We start from the raw sequence: 14436 nt of genomic DNA, 5'->3' as shown, positions 1-14436 counted from the left end.
CAAATATTTCAGTTATTTGATGGTGTGAAAGAATCAAGAGTCTAGTTGGTCTAGGTATAAAGAATGTCACCTGTGGGGGCGCCTGGGTGGCTCAGTCGTTATGCGTCTGCCTTCGGCTCAGTTCATGATCCCAGGGTGCTGGGATCAAGCCCTGCATCCGGCTCCCTGCTCCGCTGGGAGCCTGCTTCTCCTTCTCCCATTCCCCTGCTTGTGTTCCCTCTCTCGTTGTGTCTCTCTCTGTCAAATAAATAAAATCTTAAAAAAAAAAAAAAAGAATGTCACCTGTGGAATGACAGTTGAATCATTAAGAAGGAAAAGCAATCCTTGCATAATACTTGGCTCAGCCACGAACAAAAGTCTCATAGTCAAAATAATGTAAATTTAAGTTATTGGCTTGAAACCTGAGGATTTGATCTGTAGACAAAACAAAAAAGATTTAATTTTGCTTACACATCAAAATGCAAATGTTTATCAACTTTAACAAAGAAAAAGTTAAGAAAGATCTGATGTAAGTTAGAAGGTGGGAGAAAAATGAGGAAATTCTAGGGATGTTAGCACTCTTATTTTACAAAAAGGGAACATTTAAACCCCTCTGAAATTTGGTTCCTCACCTGCAAAATGAGATATAAAATCTTATCTAATGGGGTGGTAGTGAGGATTAGTGAATGTAAGTAAAATGCCTAATATGTAGGTACTCAACTAAAAGGAGAAAAGGGTAGAAGACCTATCAATAGAAGGAAGTAAACCCATCCTCACTCCTGAGGGAGAACCTCAACTCTAAGGTCTGTGTCACTTCTCTGCTGATGCTGTCACTACCCAGAGAGCAGGGTGGTGAGTCTGAGTAATGAAAGGTCAAGGGTTGTGTGTCCAGCCCAGGGCATCTGAATGACATGACAACTCCATGAGTGGTATCATTTTCCCCATTTTACAGTTGAGGGAGTTGACACACTGAGTGGCCAAGTGACTTACATAGAACCAGCCCTGAAGTACCTAAGCCAGGCCTGGAACCCAGCAGCTGTGACTCTAGATTTGGTTGTCTGCTATCGAGTCAAGTGTTACAGCGAATCTGAAACCCTGGATGAGCTTGTGGCATATCCTGTATACACATTTCTAATGAATAGGCCCCTAGGTTTAATTAAAGGGGAAAAAAGATTAATTGTTTCTCCCAACAGCTGCAAATTATTTACATTGCATTTGTGTTGATGGCTAATAAAAGAGCAAAGGCGTGTGGGGACATCCCAGGGTGGCTGTAATTCTTCCAGGGTCCATAATGAAGCAGCGGTTTGAATGCCAGCATGTGAGCATGGAGGAGCCTGCTGTCCCATTCAGATTTGCAGTGGGCAGAGCCACTCTCTGCCCTGGGCCTGATCCAATCTGCAGAAATGGATCTCAGGAGCCAAGACCTGGGAAGAACAAGGCATATGTCCCTACCACACTAAACTGCCTCTTGATTAGTTCATGATTGCTGTGGAATGGCTGAGAAGGAGCAAAATGGTGGCCAGCTTGAGGCTACCACCAATCCTAGAGCAACCCTTAACCGACCTTTTGAACCATGTTGGTGTGGAAAGGGGTCAGGAGCCACTGGAGCAGAGCTGTCCTCAATTTTATAAGCTCTTGCTTTGCGGTGGCTACTGAAAATTATCCATTATAATATGCATATATATTATAATGTGTGTTATATATTATAATGTGCATGACTCTATATTATAATATGAATATGTGTGTGTGCACATGTGTGTGCTTTTTGGATATCACCCAGTATGAGAGAGTTTTGGTCTTCCCAATTATTAGTTTTTAACCCTGTGGCCATCTTGGGAAAGTCACACCTTGTGAAAGTAGTTTCTTCATCATTTTCAAAATGATCACACCTACCTCTTAGGTTGCTGTGGGGAGCATTATGTACATGACAACTTCTTTCAAACTGTGAAGCAGGCATCAGGACGCCTTTGATTATTCTAGGACTCCCTCTGACCTATTATTTTGTTTCTTTTTTTAATAATTTTTTAAATTATGTTAGTCACCATACAGTACATCCCTAGTTTTTGATGTAAAGTTCCATGATTCATTACTTGCGTATAACACCCAGTGCACCATGCAGTACGTTTCTAAAGCACCTATTCTGCACTCAGATTTGTGTGAGTGTATATGGGGGAATAAAGGGACTAACCAAGGAGACCACAGTTGAGTAATCAGATTAATGTTTGAGGAGATTATTTTTAATGCCTGTGTAGAGGATGAATTGGAGTGGGATAGGACTTCTTACTAGAAGACCCACCCTCCTGACTGCAGAAGGTCACTGCAGCCTTCCAGAGAGGGGATGGCTGGGCCTAAACGAATCTGGAATTGGCAGACTGGGATATTCACATAGGAATACTACACCAGCCCTAGCACAAGTTTTATTTAAATTCTCTACCCTTTATGAGTGCCTGTTGACCATAAGTGTCTTGTATTTGTTTGCTAGGACTGCCTTAACAAAGTACTACTAACTGTGTGGCTTGGAACAACAGAAATTTATTGTCTCACAGTTCTAGAGGCCACAAGTCTGAAATCCAAGTTGTTGACAGGACCATGCTTGATCTGAAGGTACAGGAGAAAAATCTGTCCTAGGCCTCTCTCCTGGCTTTTGGTAGTTCCTTGGCTGGTGGCAACAGAACACATGGCATTCACATGTGTGCATGTCTGTCTCTCTGTCCAAATTTCCCCATTTTTATAAGGACACCAGTCATTTTGGATTAAGGCCTGCCCAAATGACCTCATTTTTACTTGATTACCCCTATAAAGACCCTCTCTCCAAATAAGGTCACATTCCAAAGTACTGGAGGTTAGGACCCCAGCCTATCTTTTTTTTCAGGGTCATAGTTCAACCGGTAACATTTATTTGATATGGATTTTAAGTGTGTTAATTTTCCATTAGATAATATATCATTTACCTGGTCAAATTACTGAAAAACAAAGCAGTAACAATTTGTAATGATGGATCAGATTAGGTTGAGGTCAGAAATTCAAGCACACATCCATGATCTGCTAGTTTGTTGATTGATAAGGGATTTTAACCCCGAAACATCTATTAATAGATAGTAGCATTTAAGAATTAAAGCTTTTAGTCAGTTTTTAACAATAGCTATCTACACTGGGCATCCAGAAATAGAAATAATGGGATTTTGGTAAGGTTAAAGATCCATGATCTTAGAGCCCCAAAATGTGTTTGAGTCTTAGTGCTGCCCTTTCTTTGATCCTCACATGAATTGTTGCACTTCTCTCTGAATCTCACTTCTCTGAAGTTTACTGAGGTATAAAATGGGACTAACTAATGCTCTATGTCTCTCATGTGGTTGTTGGATGAGAGCCTATGACTGGACAAATGTGCAATATTAATTATATTATGGATTAGCTATTCAAGTGATGATCTTGAAAGTCAATCTTTGTTTTGTTTTTCCATTGTGTTCTAGTCAACAAGCACAAACCATGGATTGAGACTTCATATCACGGAGTCATAACTGAGAACAATGACACGGTCATCTTGGACCCACCACTTGTAGCTCTGGATAAAGACGCACCAGTTCCTTTTGCAGGTGAGATGATGGCTTAGTATGGTTGGGCTTGGCTCACTTTGGAGGCATGCTGGGAAGCCTCCACAGAGCTCAGACTCTGGCTGTATATAGCTGTTGTCATCCCTTGTGCATCTCATAGATCAGCCTGTGATTTCAAAGCTGAATGCCTCTTGTGACCGCTGGTGTGGTTCTGATATCCGGTGTGGTTCTGATTTCTGGTTTATGGGCTTTTTTTCCTCGGTATTGCCTCCAGTGCAAGACCTTTATTTCTTCTTCTGAGAGATGGTATATTGCTGAAGCGCGTCTGGAATTGGAAAAGCTGGGCTAGTAAGGTCCATAGGGGAATAATTTTCCCTCTAGAAAGATGACCTAAGGGCAGATTAAGTATATGACCCACTGTCCCAACTACACATATATCATGGACAGGTGAAGACTTATAGCTTGGTAGATTGGCAAGAGAAAAGGGGGGAAAAAATAAAGGACCAGGAATACTTGCTAAGTATAGAACAGGGCTGTGCCTTTGAGCTTCACAGTGGGTGTGGCTTTTGGTGGAAGAATCAGAACACAGCGCCATTTTGTCCTCTGCAGTTTGTGGCTAGAGTGTCTTCTCATTATCATTGAGATTATGACTACTTTCTTCTCTAACTTCCTGCAAGGGCCAGGTCAGAGGAAGAGTGTGTGAAGAATATGGTTATATCTCATGTGTCCACAGATTTTGGCAAAGAGAAGGGGATGGCTGATGGTACGGGGAGGAGGGAATGGACAAAGAATTTCTGAATATGCCTGCATCATGAGTAATATTGTTAACATTTTATAACTGTCAGGAGAAAGACAGGAAATTTAATGAAGGTTTTCAAGATTTCTAGAAGATTGCTTTATGATAGATGGGTGCCAGGCTGAGGTTTTCACCATGATGAAGTCTATTTTTTCTGACAGTTTGTCTGCTACATTATGAGCTACTTGGGCAGAAAAAATTGACTCTTTCACGCTTCTAAGAGATAAGCTCTATGAAGGCCCTTTTTTCATTACAGAGCATTGTAAAGTAAGGAGTGAGGGGGGTGGGTTAAATGGGGAAATTTAGCGTTATGTGAAGATAAACCCATAAGCATTCTTGCGGAGCATGGGGAAGATATCTTGACTCTCAGAAGAAGGCTTTATCTTTATTTTATGTAGAATGATAACCACCAAAGGCACGTAACTGTGGCTTCCATAGTGTTTAGAATTAGGGTATTTCCATACATCTTCCAGTCATCCTCAGAGGTCCCCGCTCAACCAAATTTCCCATGGAAGTGTGAATCCCATGCTGTCTTTTCCGCAAAAGATGAGTTGTCTTCCCTAGACCTTCTTTGCCAGCCTGGGAATATTCCAGTGCATCCCCTTTTTGCACATAATTAGGTGATGCTAGGGTTAATCAGCAATTCTTAACCCCCTAGAAAGGAGATTTTAAAACAAACTCTAGCGCAACTGTTTGGGTCATGGAAATGTTTGGTTTGGCATGCACTGTGTGCATAACAAAATAGAGACAGTATTTAAAAAGTGGGAGATTTAGGATAAAAAGGCAGGATTCTGGTTTATCTTGATGAACCAGATCGGAAATACAGGGCTGAGTCATGACTTCCCTCTTTAGACTGAGCGTGTGCTCCTGGCTTCCCTCAGCCCCTTCTCTACAGCCTGTGTGCAGAAGTCCTTCCACCAAGCAGGTCCTCTTGCTCATCTTTCTTTTCAAGTGTGTGACTTCTCTTTAAAACATAACAGAAAAAACCAATGACATATTAAACAGGAAGTAAATGTGTGTCGTTAAGTCACTTTAGTACAGTGAAGCTAACACTTTAAAGATGAAGGATGTGTTTGATTCTTCAGCATAGCCCTGTTCTCCTCCAGTAGTAAACTAGGAAACTGAAGTTGTTGGATAATCTGTCCCTACAGTGAAGTTATAAGCTCCTTAATGTACAGACCAAAATGGGGAGGGCAGTTTAAGCAAATCTGATATTTGAAAGTATGGACTTACAAAAGTTTACTTATTTTCTTTAGTTATGGGGCTATAGAACCATTAATATTTTCACCTGAAGATTCAACAAAGGGTTTTATAAATCATAAATCCATCAAATGCCTTTAAACTTGAATTTGCATTCTGACCATTGGATGTGCCCACTGGTTTTCAGACACATCTGGAAATGAAGATTTGCTTATAAGCCAAGCCCTGTGTAGTTATTTCCATCTGAAGAAAATTTCTATGCTTCTCTTGATATTTGCAGCTGCATAAAAAAAAATATCTAGCTTAATGCATCAAAATATAATCTTCTAAGCTCTTAAGAGTAAAAAATAAAGGTGCTTTTTGGAATGGTCAAAGCTATTTTTCTCAGTGTTATTTATGATCAGCTCTAAGACAGGACATAGGCACTAGCCATCCATCCATGCTGCAGACGTTTATTTTAAAACATTTATCTTAAAAAGAAAATACTGGAGATTTATTTCAGATCCCTATCATTCTCATAAAATTGAAAAATTCCTATCTGCCAGCTCCATCAGTTCTGGAAGTCAACTGCAGTATTTAGTCCCCCCCCACCTTATCAACTGTTCTTGTATTGTGTGTCAGTTTTTCCACCCCTTTCCCACTGGTCTTTATTTCCAATTTAGCCTGTGAGGTGAGCTGTAAGCTTGCTGGGAGATAGTTCCATCCATATCACTTTTTCTCTGTCTCATTTCTTTTGTGATTCCCCCCTTTTAAAAAAATTTTAAGAAAAGTTTCCTACGTAAATAGCACTCATTTAAATAAAGGTCGTGATCGCATTTTGCATATAAATGCAAAATTCAGGGATATAGAATAGCTTTTACTATATATTTCCTGACTATGACAATAAGGGTTTATTGTAGAAAATGTGAAATATATAGTGAAACAAAAAAATACCAAAAGTATATTTTCTTACCCCCAGAGAGAGCCTCTGTTAACATTTTAGTGTATTTCCTTCCAGTCATTTTTCTACTTTTTTTTTCAAAAATTGTGATCACACCTTGTATTCAATTCTAATAATTTATTTTTCCCACTAAAGTAATGAAACTATGCCGTTTTATTAAATATTATTCTGCAGCTGATTAAATAGGTACACAATGTCTTTCTCAGTGAATATTCTGTAGCCTACCATTCTCTTTTTTTCTAGCTTTATTGAGATACAATTGACATACAACATTGTGTATGTTTAAGATGTACAATGTATTGATTTGATAAACTTCTACTGGAAAATAGAATAAATAGATAAACTATCTATTGCAAAATGATTACTACCGTAGTGTTATCTAACACCTCCATCATCTCAAATAATCCCTATTTCTTTTTTGTGGTGAGAACATTTAAGATCCACTCTCTTAGCAATTTTCAAGTATGTAATAAAATGTTGTTAACTATAATCACCATGCCATATGTTAGATCCACAAAACTTATCCATATTATCACTGAAAGTTTCTACCCTTTCACAACACCTCCCAATTGCCTCCCCCGCCCAGTCCCTGGTAACCACCATTCTACTCCCTGTTTCTGTGAGTTGGGCTTTTTAAAGCCAATTTCACATCTAAGAGTATCCACATATAAGTGATATTATATATGTGATATAAGTGATTCCACGTATAGATTCCATATATAAGTGAGAATATATATATACATAAGAATAAGTAAGAATATATATATATGAATTTATTTTCTTTGGATATATATCCAGAAGTAAGATTGCTGGATCATATGGTAGTTCTATTTGTAACTTTTTTGAGGAACCTCTATACTGTTTTCCATAGAAGCTGTACCAGCTTGCATTCCCACCACCAGTGCACAAGGGTTCCTTTTCTCTGCATCTTTGCCAACACTTATTTCTTCTCTTTTTGATGATAGCCATTCTGACAGGTATGAGGTGATAGGCAATTTGTCTGTTAAAATTCTTTCTTAATATAATGTTTCTACATTTCTGATTCTATCATTTGAATGGATTTCCAGAATTGAAATTAATTGGTCAAACATTTTAATGTTCCAGAAACAGGGCACGTAGGTGGCTCAGTTGGTTAAATGTCTGACTCTTCATCTCAGTTCAGGTCTTCATCTCAGGGTCGTGTGTTCAAGCCCTGTGTTGGGCTCCACGCTGGGTGTGGAGCCTACTTAAAAAAATTAATTAATTAGAAAAAATAAATAAAAAAGAAAATTCCAGAAGCATGTTAAATTGCTTTCCAGAATAGTTGTATGAGTTTGCAGTCCCATTCTCACACACTAATCTCATTCCCTAGCCTCTGTATGGCTTACTCTAATGGTGTGAATTAGTGACCACGTGGTGGAGTCACCAATAACAGTAGCCTCACTATCTTCATCTGTAAAATAATACAAGCTTTCCAGTGTTGTTGTTTTGATTAGATTTAAAGAATACGATGCATGTTATAATGATTCAAGATATAGTAGAAGCTTAATAAATTCAAGTCGTTGTTGTTGTTGTTTTCCCATATCCTCTTCACTGCCCATTTCGTAGAGGAGATAACCAATTCAGGCAGAGGCCAACCAGTTTGCTCAGTATTCCAGGGTAGGCCAACCATAGGGCTGGGACTGCAGCCCAGGGATTTTCACCACTTGCTCTGAATTCTTTTTCCCAGTGATGTTGCCTTTTGATCCCTGCCTCACCTGATTACTAGAGGTGTCAACTCGCAGTCAGTGAATCTTCCCTCAGACCTCAGTCAAGTCCATTAGACCCAACTTAGTTCTCAACCTAGTGTCTGAGCCCCGTGGACATGACCTTCTTAGAGAATCAGATCCTTGAGTAATAATGAAAATTCTGTCCATTGCATGGCAAAAAATGATAATGAAAGCAAGCTGGGCACACTGTGAACTTATTAATTTCTACATGAGCCCCACTGAGGCCTGTTAGGAAACTGTGGAGACTTTTAAATTTGAAAAGAATTAGATTGCCTTTCAGAGATAATAGAACTGTTCATTTGTCTACATTGGGCCAGTCTGGACTTGTCTTTTGTGAGGACAGGGCAGCAGAGAATGATCAGGCATAATTGGCTGGCTTCTCAGGCTGGGTGACTCTCTGAAGGCCGCCTGGAAAATTGCCTGGGATGTGATTTGGCCTGGTTTGATCAGCTGGTTGCAGCAGAAGATTCTCCCTTTTCTGTGGTTAACTCCACTCGCCCTCCTTGCTCTGCTCAGCATCTGCCCACCTTATCTTTGGACCTGCTCAGGGTCCTTGTTTGTGCTTTAGGCCGCCAAGGTCCCTGATGGCAGGGATCCTCCCCGGAGAGCTGTGCAGTCCCTGTGTTTTATGGTGGGAAGAGAATGAGGGTGTGAACAGCCACAGACTTGACCAGACACACATTGCTTTATATTCAGGCTCTGTCATTTGCTAGCTGTATGGTCTCAGATAAGTTACTGAACTCCTCTGAGGGGCAGTTTGCTAATATTTAAAATGGGGGGTAAACATAATACCTACATCTGGGTTGATACGTGGATTAAATAAGATATTAATGCTGAGTGCCTAGAGCACTCCTGGCCACCAGTAGATGTCCAGTATGTCACAGTGCTGATGATCCTAGCAATGGTAAAAATAAGGGTAATCACAGTAAAAGTGTAATTCTTAGTATCATCAATAAGCCACAGGGTTTTATTCATTTTAGGCTGATTACAGTTCTGTGATTATAATCTGTGTTGATGATGTTAAAGAAAGGAGGAAAGTGAGTTTAGAGTTTGTTTTAAAGGCTTAATGCCATCATGCATCAAGCTATGTTGCCCAGACTGGTCATGTGGCAGTGTGGGGACAATTGAGTTAAATAATGTAGGCAAATAGTTCGTGAATTGTGCTGAACTCTATAAATATTAGCTGGCAATAAGTTTCCTTAAATTGCACCTATACCCTGTCCCTGTGGAGTAATTAGTTGCAAGATACACTTTTAGATTACTGTAAAACATATGTCCTTTCATTACACACACACACACACACACACACACACACACACACCAGCCTTGGCACGCACAAAATTGTATCCAAGCATCACACCAACTCTGTGTAACAAGGTCAGCTGTCATGATTCTGTTTTGCAAATGAGGACATTGAGACTTAAAAAAATTAAGTAACTATTCAAGGTTACCTGGCTGAGGACAGCTCAGCCCTGTCACTCAATTTCAGATGCTCAGACTCCAAGTCCTGCCTTCTTTCCCCTCCAGTTGTCCAGTGTGGGATACATATCTCATTGGCAGTGGAAGATTTACGTGGTACCTGGAAATAACGTTAAAGAATGCTAAATCCCATACTCGGTCATTCCCTTTTAAGTTCTTCTTCAGCCTCTCTGATTATGTCAAGGAGAAAGGCAGGTTGGGAGGCTCAACACCTCTCAAACATTTGCTAATGTCTCTTTTTGACAAAGCATTCCATAGACAACACTGTTGAGGTAGAATTTTATTACCATTTTGTTGTATTTTATTTAAGTTCCTTTTTCTTTTTTTGAAACAAGTATTGTTGGCTTTTCAGGGTTTTTTAAAATAAATTCATTTGGGTTTTTTAAAACCCCATTTTTTTTGAGATTTTATGTATTTATTAATTTATTTGAGAGAGCGAGAGTGCATGTGCCTGCGCAAGAAGGGGGCAGGGCGTGGGCAGAGAGGGAGGGAGAGGGACAAGCAGACTCCATGCCTAGCGTGGAGCCTGACCATGGGGCTCAGTCTCACGACCCTGAGATCATGACCTGAGCCAAAACAAAGAGTCAGTGCTTCACCCACTGAGCTACCCAGGTGCCCCTAAGACTTCAATTTAAAGAAAAATGTAAATAAATCAATAGGTAGTTCATGGCAGTGGCAAAAACCATGAAAGACGTCTATGGTTGGGTACCAAGTAGAACACCATGGAGTAATCACCTCTGGGCCTCATTCCCCCCCAGCCGCCGCAGGACTACCCACCACCTGCAGCCTGTCCTGCCCCATGGCTTTCTGAGCTCTGATGCTGGCAGCAGACGAGGCATCTATGTCAGCTTCACAGTAGATGGGACTTTGCATTCCAGCTGGTTTGTGTCGGGGTGGGGGGTCATGGGGGGTCATTCTTGTGGGCCAGAGGAATGGTGTCCCCTGGTGTGCTACCCTGGTCTCTGAGCATTTACCTGGCCTCAGCCAGAAGTCAGTCTGTGGCAGTCCTTGCAGAGAACTGTGGATTCTCTGGAATCCACCATCTGGGTTACAGCCTTGGACCTCTAGAATTAGAATCAAGACTAAACAGGACCAGAAAGACATGGACTAGTGTCTATTCACTAGAGTACATGTGAAAATTATGAAAAGGAATAAAGAACAAAACAAAATTTACCCACATTCCTAAGACCCTGCTAGACCTTTTTCTATTCATATGTAGATACATAGTTCTTATTAATTTGGATCATCGTATACGTGGTTCAAAGTTCTTGTGTTTTCATTTTTCATAGACCTTTTCCAAGCTGACCAAAATATATTTTAAAATATTACTTAGAGTAGAAGACATAATTATATATCATATAGCCCTATCATAGTTTATTTAACCATTCCATCATTTTTGTATATTTAGGTTGTTTACAATATTTTTCCACTTAAAAAATATAACATTGCCATGGGCAACTTTGTTTGAAATACCTTTCTTAAACAAACAGGAGTCAGGATTTCATATTTATGGTTTAGTTCATAGATAGTGAGTAAAAAAACAGATGTGTTCTATTTCCAGTGACAGATTGAGATTGTGCTGTCAGATGTTTTTGCTGATATGAACTGTGATCGCCCAATTTTTGAGCAGATGGTGGGGTTCAGAATAGATGGGAAAGTAAGAACTGGACTGACTCCCACACCCGTCCACAGCCTGTGGCAGAGCCCTCAGTGCCCATCCCCGCAGGCTTCAGGCCTCCATCCCTGTGATGAATTATCTCCTTCACTATAGTGACTGTCATCTAAGGCTTTCCAGTTGTAGGCAAGGTGTGATTTGAGAACTCAGGGGGGCAATACAGAAGTTGCTTTAAAGCTGGGAAAAAATGCAGGGTGAGGGCATAGCAACCAGTAAATAACCAGAAGACCTGGTCAAGTGGATGGTGGCCATGACATTTGTAGCCCCCAGGAGCAGCAAGGCCTCTTGGACCACACCTGTGGTCCTGGCCCTGGTGGTGGTGGAGGGGTCTGCCAGGCAAACCGGGAGAAAGAAAGACCTGGTATATCATCAGTCTGAAATTAAAATATTGAATTGGCTTTGTTCTTGGTGCTCTTTCTTCCTCCAGTTTGGCAGCTGCCAGCCTTGACAGTGATTGATAGGGGTTGGAGGCATATTTGGGTCCCTTTCTTGGTCATCGCTCCATGAGCACTGCATTCACTTCAGTGTTTCCCTTTCACACTTTTTACTCCTCCCTCCTACCTGGTGATGGCCAAGAAGCTCAGGAGGGAGACCTCAGCACTGGGCAGGACATTCCATATAATCCTTGGACTCCCAGAGCCTGGAGCACAAAGCGCTGGCCTTGCTGAGAAGACAAGTGAACATCTGTCCTGCCAGAGAGGTAGTCGGCGGCCCTTTCTATTGGTGGAGCTGCTGTGCTGGAGGGAGAATGAGGAGCTTCCCAGCATCTCTGCTGCCCATGAGTTTGGGGTCTTTGCCCTGAATTTTCTTTCTTCTTATGAATTATCTTCTTTCTTTGCCCACCCCAGACTTGCTTTCAGTGTCCTTAAAGCCGTTTGTATATCGCCTGCTATTGGGCCTTTTGTTGTTATGGTTTTGATTTCTCTCTTTTGAAGGCCATGTGTAATTTTGCTGCATGGCAACTCAGACTAGGTAAGTTAGGATGGCCCATCTCATCTGAAAAATTCTACTGTCCACCTCTTCTGCATTATGTTCCATGTTTAATCCTAGTGTCCCAGGCCTTTCTATGGAAGCCTAGTTGCACAGGGTTCTTTGGCAGTAGCTGGGTCCCCTACGAGTGTGGTCACATGAGCTCATCTTGTGCTCAGTGGTCAGAGGCAGGTGTTGAGGGGGACACCCTCTCGGGATGGCTGGAGGAGGGACTAGGAGCCAGAGTGTGGAGGAAGGAGGGCAGGAACAAGAGCTGGCCAGTTAAGAAGGGACAAGAGAGTCCCAGATAAATGCTCACAGCAGGGGCTAGGCTCCATAGTCTAACTAGAAGTAGGAGGCTATTCACAAGTACTCCCGACATTCTCATTGAGAGGACTCTGGCAAAGTCCTGCTCCTGTTCAAACTAATATTTTAGGGAGATCCAGTGTTTATCTGTCGGTCATTTTCTGTCAGGCTGAAAAGTGAAGGACATTCAGGAAGTCAAACCATGCTGGTTTTCCCAGGACTGAGGGTTTCCTGGCATATAGGACTTTCAGTGCTATAACCAAGAAGATCTTGGTAAACTGGAGTGAGTCGGTCACCCCAACAGGAAGGATGTGGAGTTCTAGGATAGAAAGCTTGAGTACTGGCACTAGATTGCTTGAGAAAAGCCCTTGAAGATAGGAATTTCAAGTCTTCTGGAATTCTGAGTTAATGGCAGTATTATACTAAAACAAGATGAAAAGTGAACATTGAAATCAATAATAATAGGACTGGTGCCAGCCCATATGGTAACTGTGAAAATTAGAAAGAGGTGCCCTTTCTTACATATGGACACTCTCCCACACTAGAGCACACAGCTTGGCAAGTGGAGAAAGAGGTGGATTTTAGCCCCACTTGTCCCCTCGGCCTTATATCCTTGTACCAAACAAACAAACAAACAAACAAAAACACCAGCTTGCACACAATAGCACTGAAAATTAACTAACATTTATCAAGCACTTACTACATACCAGGCACTGTACTAGGTATTTTGCACACATTGTATCATTTAATTTTTACCAAAATCCTCTGAAATAAGCATTATCATTTTTCCTATTTTATGGAAGGAGGGACTTAGGCTAAGCCAGATTATGTCATTTTCTCAGAACACAGTATTAATGGTGAAATTGTAATTCTAACCAGATGTCTCAGGTGTTGCTCCCCAAAACTTAGGAGCATCAAAAAGCAGCCATTAATTCTTTCTTAAGAGTCTACCTGTTGATTAGACAGCTCTGCTAATGTGAGCCAGGCTCGGCTGGCCCCAGCTGGGCTTGTCCAGGTATCTCTGGACAGTTGGTGGGTAGGCTGGAGGCTGGCTGGTCTAGAGTGGCCTTGGCTGGGATGACACTGTTCTCTCCCATGTGTGCTGGCCCAAGCATGTTGGCAGACGAGGCTGAGTATCTCCCTGTGCTGATCACAGAAAAGCATAAAGAGCACAGATATGTGCAAGCACTCTGGCAAGCTACTCAGGACAAGTTTGTCTCACTGGCCAAACAAATCACATGGCCAAGCACAGAGTCAGTGTAGAGTAGACTACCAAAGGCAAAGAGGGGTGACAAGTTGGGGTCATCGGCATGGTCATTCTATCACAGCCTGCCCTTAGGCCACAACTATTCACACCTCTTCCTCATGTAAAATGTGCTCACTTTATTGTAGCATCCCCAAAAGTTGCATCCAATCATGGCATCTGGCTTGAAGCCCAAGACAGGTCTGGATGCAGTTCTCTTGATCCAGAGCCCTGTGAGCTAGAAGGATAAGTTATTTTCTGACATGCACCCTCCAGGGAAGGGAAAACCTCAACAAGCTTCCTTTCGAAGAGGAGAAGAATGGGAGGCATATAGCAGTCGCTGGACTGGCCCATAGCAATCCTGATATCCTGCAGGAGAAATGGTGCCATGTCCCTCCATTTTGACGGTGATTCCACTGTTCTCTATTACTCCCTGTTTTTTTTTTTTAAAGATTTTATTTATTTGATAGAGATAGAGACAGCCAACGAGAGAGGGAACACAAGCAGGGGGAGTGGGAGAGGAAGAAGCAGGCTCATAGCAGAGGAGCCT

At 41.5% G+C, this 14436-nt stretch overlaps 1 protein-coding gene across 1 annotated transcript in view; it reads left to right on the top strand.

The window, feature by feature from the left end:
- Positions 1-14436, top strand: part of CLSTN2 (calsyntenin 2) — a 642616-nt gene that overhangs the window by 234125 nt on the left and 394055 nt on the right. The window contains exon 2 of the mRNA XM_034661817.1: positions 3450-3572. Coding sequence (XP_034517708.1) covers positions 3450-3572 — 123 coding nt within the window. The remainder of the gene's footprint in view (positions 1-3449; positions 3573-14436) is intronic.

The sequence above is a fragment of the Ailuropoda melanoleuca genome, chromosome 6 (genome assembly GCF_002007445.2).
Source record: "Ailuropoda melanoleuca isolate Jingjing chromosome 6, ASM200744v2, whole genome shotgun sequence".
NCBI classification, from domain to species: Eukaryota; Metazoa; Chordata; class Mammalia; order Carnivora; family Ursidae; genus Ailuropoda; species Ailuropoda melanoleuca.
This window is presented reverse-complemented; position numbering and strand designations above follow the sequence as displayed.